General features: G+C 45.5%; 1 protein-coding gene across 2 annotated transcripts in view; it reads right to left on the reverse strand.

Annotated features, from left to right (window-relative positions):
* hspa14 (heat shock protein 14) overlaps positions 1 to 5,518 on the reverse strand; it is a gene marked incomplete at its 5' end in the record, with an annotated part of 25,846 nt that extends 20,328 nt beyond the window's left edge. Inside the window, 7 exon segments of one of the 2 annotated variants that reach the window (XM_037696087.1) lie at positions 1,278 to 1,341; positions 2,576 to 2,731; positions 4,257 to 4,418; positions 4,758 to 4,862; positions 4,939 to 5,029; positions 5,168 to 5,273; positions 5,470 to 5,518. In XM_037696087.1, the coding sequence (XP_037552015.1) occupies positions 1,278 to 1,341; positions 2,576 to 2,731; positions 4,257 to 4,418; positions 4,758 to 4,862; positions 4,939 to 5,029; positions 5,168 to 5,273; positions 5,470 to 5,518 (733 nt within the window). 2 annotated transcript variants of the gene reach the window in all.
* Positions 5,519 to 5,731: the final 213 nt, after the last annotated feature.

A 5,731-nucleotide genomic window follows, 5' to 3' on the forward strand; every position in this document is an offset into this window, starting at 1 on the left:
ACCTTCTCCTACTCCGCTCCTGTTTCCTGGAACATCTTGTAAAAAGACCTGAAGCTTTCAATTTTGACCTCTCTAAGTGGCTTCAAACATCTGTTCAGGTCCTGCAGATGTTCCTGTTTTTAGTTTTCTAAATTGCCTTATATTCCTCTTGACCTTTTGGTTGCTTTTGTTTTGATTGTTTTGATTTGTAAAAAAAGAGAAACTTAACATTGTATATATGCCTCTTTTATAATCGTCTATTGTTGTCGTTCTTGTCCATTGTTGTCATCACCTTTTGATAAATCAGGTCTCTCTTATAAATGAGTTCCCGAGGCTCAATGGCATTAATAGAAATAAAGGAATGTAGAAATAAAGGTTGAAGGAAAAAATTAAACTGGCCTCACAGAGTTAAACATTGTCCCAGATTTAAACTGGTCCCATTTTCCCAGAGTGAATCTGGTCTCATTGTCCCAGAGTTAAACTGGTCCCATTTTCTCAGAGTGAATATGGTATCATTATTATTAACTATAATGCGAGTACCACATCCTCCTCCACATCCAGAGGAGTCAGTTGAGGTGCATCTGGTAAGGATGCCCCCTGGACGCTTTGGGCATGTCTGACTGGGAGGAGACCCCGGGGAAGACCCAGGACATGCTGGAGAGACTGTCTCTCAGTTGGCCTGGGAGCACCTTGGGGTCCTCTCAGAAGAGCTAGAAGAGGTGGCTGTGGAAAGAGATGTCTGGACCTCCCTGCTCAAGATGCTGCCCTCAAGACCCGACTTCGGAATAAGCGGAAGAGGATGGATGGATGGGAGTGGTGTCAGCAAAAATTCAAAGGAAAAGTTCACAAGACAGTGGTGAGACCAGCTATGTTGTACGGTCTGGAGACAGAGACATGGACAAAAAGACAGAAGACAGAACTGGAAGTGTCAGAAATGAAGATGTTGAGGTTCTCCTTAGGAGAGACAAGGATGGAGAAGATCAGGAATGAGATCATCAGAGGTACAGCACAGGTTGAACAACTGGGAGATAAAGTTAGAGAGGACACACTGAGATGGTTTGGACATGTCCAGAGGAGGGACAGTGGTTTGGACATGTCCAGAGGAGGGACAGTGGTTTGGACATGTCCAGAGGAGGGACAGTGGTTTGGACATGTCCAGAGGAGGGACAGTGGGTATATTGGTAGAAGGATGTAAGAAAGATATCATTGGAAATGTCGGAGCTGTGTGGGAGATTTGGTAGGAGGGGCGCTCAGTTCTTAGGTGGGCGGAGCTTCCTGGGGGAGACACTGCACCATACCTTGTTAATGTCGTTGGCAGTCAGGCCAGCCTTGTCGAGCAGCGTCCTGATTGGCTGGATGCTTCTGTTGAAGAGTGAAGAGCAGAGCAGCTCAAAACGAGCTCTGTGGAGATTCAAAGAAACATTCAAAGGTTAAAATTGGGCTTTTCACTTTTCTCAGAAACGCACAGATGTTCATCAACAATGAAAAGCCTTCAGACCTGAAGTTTAATCTGCTTCTTGTTGATTGTCACCACCTCTATCACAAATATTTATCATATTTGTACCCATCTGCAGTTTACTATTATTTCAACTGATAAAAAATTACCTGCATAATTGTACAAATTGGATCCCATCATTTGACAGAAATGATGGAGCAACTAGTACAGTAGAGGTGAGGTCAGGTGAGGTCAAGAGTCAGCCTTGGACTGTTGCTGAAGGCTGCATCAAAAGGTTCACCGTCTTACTGCTTTCCATCCTTTACTCTAAAGTAATCTTTTTAACACCAGTGTCACAACAAACAAACATTTTAAACAGAAAAACATCTTAAAGGTAAATGGACTGTACTTATAAAGTACAAGTCAATATGACCAAGAGAAAGCTCTTTACAACATAATCTGTGACCTCACATTCACCTCCACACACAGTCGTACAGCACTCCACTACACCAGTACCACACCTGGTCTCATAGCAAGTTACACGCCTTATTAAAATCATCAAATTATAGCAATTTCCATTAGTTCACTTTCATTCATTTACTTTTATTAGATGTGATCTGAACCACTTCAAATGAAAGAGACAATAATCTTGTTGTTCATGAGATGAGTAGTATGTTAAATGTGAGTTCTGCTTTTGTCTGGGTCGTGGTCCAGTTGTGGCCTGGGTGAGGGTCCTGCTCTGGAAAATGGTTAGCAACACGGTGGCTATTGGCGTCAGAAGCATTTTAATGTGTATGTAGGTGTGGGTGGGGGGTGACACTGGTGGGAGGGTCTGGGGGTCCTCCCCCAGAAAAAAATTGAATAAATTAGAGGCCGTTTCCTGCATTCTGGTGTATTTTAATGGGTCAATTATTAACATCTAGTTTTCCTACACAAGTAACACATGATTCAATAACTATTAAAGAGGTAATGGCACAAAAAAACCTGCCTGACCAACAGCTCTCCTTGTGTGAATAAAGCACGTTTCGCTTCTCTCAAGAATCCTAGTCACAGTCTAACGAACACAGTGTAGTAGCTTAAGTATTAGAGGAACCATTGGTGACACATCACATGGAGACGGTGCATTTAAAGACAAAGCCGTCATGAGATTCAATAGCTCACCTGGAGATGGTGCATTCAAAGTCAATGCCGTCATGCAGAGAATCAACGAAGCAGTTGGCTGATCCCAGAGAGGAGAGCGAGTGTTTCACCATGTCTGCACTGTTCATGAGTTTCAGCAGCGCCCGAGGGTTGCTATTCACATCGTGTCTGAAGCTCCTGCACAACAAATACACAACATCACTTCACCACTTGCTCTTGTCGAGGTCGGAGGCTTTTCCCCTCCTCTCCCTCTCCGCTTTGCTGCTCTGTCTGTCTGTGAAACTGCTTCTGAGCCTCTCTTCATATCTTCTGAACCATAATTATAGACTTTATTTGATCAGTTGGTCCCTCAACACAATTTACAACATTTCTTGAAGAGAAGACAGGCTGTAGGCGAGCCGATTTGCCCTGTTGGCACGCAGCTGGATATCTCATCGACTTGAAGACTTAATGATGTGTCTATCTCTGCTGCCATTTGTGTATTTTAAGGACGCATATTTAATTGGATTTATGATAACTGGTTCCTGCTATTTTGGATTCGGCTGGTTGCTGGTTTTATCAACAATCAAGGAAGTCGTCTGCAGCAAATTTGGACCCGATCACACTGCTTGCCTTTATGATGGCTTGGTTCGTGCCTCGAGTACCCAGACTCAAATGCTTTGGGCTGAATGGATCAGATCTCGAGGATTTTACTCAGTCAAGTTCCATCGGTGTGGCCATGTAATTTGGACATTTCGGAACCGAGTTGACCAACACAGACTCAAGGTAGATGCCATTAAGTTCTGCCTGTCCTCAAAACAACTGTGTGTTTATCTGAATTTGGTTCCTTTGGTTGGCCTTGAAGGCCATCTTATCTGAATTCACCTGGAGAACATGTGATCTGATGCTCACCAACCCCCCACGGAAACCAGCTGAATAAACATGGTGTCATCATTTCAGGACTCTTAGGTTCTCAGTCGTTATTCTTGGCCATTCCTCGGCATACCTCAAGAATGTTTATGTGGGGAGTGGTGGCGCAGAGGTTAGAGAGGTGGGCCGGCCCCGACAACATCAAAATTGTGGGTGGGGTAGGTGAAGCACCCACACCTGCCCCCACCCTCATTTGCCCCACTCTGGGCCCATGAGCAAGGCCCTTAAACCCCATCTGCTCCCTAAACAGGTCTCGCTTGAAAATGAGTTCTCGTGGCTCAATGGGACTACCTGGATAAATAAAGGTCAATGAAAAAAAAAAAGTTTATGGATCTCACCAGAGGACATTGGCTGATTATTCCATCCTTATCAGAACTCTTACAGTGTCCTCGAGAGCGTCCATGGACATTGCTCATCGCTCTCGTCGTTTCCCCACCTCTGCAGAATGTCTACGTCACTATGTGCTTGTTTGTGTGAGGTGTTTTTTAATATCAGTTTTTTTCTTCTCAGCCAAGAAGAAAAAGTCTGATAGGAATATTTTCGCCTCCAAATTCCTGCATGTGTCCCGTTTCACTACTTTTTGTCGGTCTATAAACAGGTCTCATTTGTAAATGAGTCTTCTAGGCTCATGTGACTTATCTGTCTAAATAAAGGTTGAATGAATGAAAAAACAACATGAAGCTCCTGGACAACAAACACACAACAGCAGACATCTTCATTTTGAAAACAAAGCCAGTTTGTTGAATTCTGAGCCACCGTGTCAGGCGTGTGTTCGAGCCTCACCCCAGCGTACCGTTTGAACTCCGAGGCCAGGTGCTGGACCAGGGCCTGGGTGAAGCTCTCCCCCCCGATGCTGTGATCGGTGTCGGTGCAGACGACTCGGACCAGTCCTCCGTTGATCTGCAGCGCCGTCACGTTCAGAGACGTCCCACCCAGCTTGTAGACCAGAACATGGCTGTGGACACCAACACATCGTCAACATACACAGCTCCACAGGAGCGGTGTCCTTTGAGACACCACCCCCACACCGCACCCCTGGGGATACAACACACCTGGCTGTGGCTCAGAAACACACCTGAGTGTTTTACTAGTGAGCCAGCTGACACTGAACACATCACCTGCTCCTGCGGTGAGTTCAAGGTCAGATTCAAGCGGCAGGAAAAACCTTTGATCGCTGGTTCTTTTCTTCAAGATAATCAGTCAGTCAATCAGTTACTCCATCAATCCTTCCATTCATCCCTCCCTCCATTCTTCTACCCATCCCTCCATCCTGTGGAATCAGCAGATGTTGTACCTCTTTCCAGAGGAGCAGTCCTGTCCGATGTTGTAGGCCAGCAGAGCAGCAGAAGGTTCATGGATCATCCTCAGGACATGGAAACCTGCAGCTTCAGCTGCTTCCCTGCAACAAACACACGTGAGCAACCAGAAGTCCTTCACGTCACCGAAGAATCTGTTCAGCTCCCAGGACGACTCACCTCAAGGCACACTTCTGAGAACGTGCAAAATCAAAGGGAACGGTAATAACCGTGTCGGTGACATCCGAGCCCAGAGCTGACTGAGCCGTCTCTGTGGAAACACGTGTCGCTCAACTCATGATCATTATTTACACGTCAACACATTCCACAACTACTGCCTGTCAGTTTCTTCAACACCAGTCACTTTACTGATTATTTACACAGACAGTGCACGTTTCACTCCAGCTACCTTTCATTTTGAGGAAGATGTGTTTTGCAACATCCTCCGGTGCCACGTGCTCCGTGCGCTCCCCACATGTGATCTGATAATAGGGTTTGTCTTCTTTGTTGACAACCTGCACAACAATCAGAGTTTCATTCAGCGCTTCCCCACACGACAGCAAACATCACAAACGCCCAGTTCAGTCTGTTATCTAGATCAGAAACGTGTGCACGGAGAGTTCATTCTGTTACTTCCATCAGAAACGTGTGCACGGAGAGTTCATTCTGTTATTTATATATGAAACGTGTGCACGGTGTTCTCCCACTCACCAGACACTTGGTTTCAGTTGTGTGTGTGTGAGTGACAGCATCATCGAAGCTGAAAGACAAAATGATGAGAGTGAAACAGGAAGTGCAGCAGCTCGTTATGTTGGAAACAGGAAATGCAGCAGGTCGTTATGTTGGAAACAGGAAATGCAGCAGCTAGTTATGTTGGAAACAGGAAGTGCAGCAGCTCGTTATGTTGGAAACAGGAAGTGCAGCAGCTCGTTGTGTTGGAAACAGGAAGTGCAGCAGCTCGTTATGTTGGAAA

The sequence above is a fragment of the Nematolebias whitei genome, chromosome 22, assembly GCF_014905685.2.
Source record: "Nematolebias whitei isolate Nwh7 chromosome 22, NemWhi1, whole genome shotgun sequence".
NCBI lineage: Eukaryota > Metazoa > Chordata > Actinopteri > Cyprinodontiformes > Rivulidae > Nematolebias > Nematolebias whitei.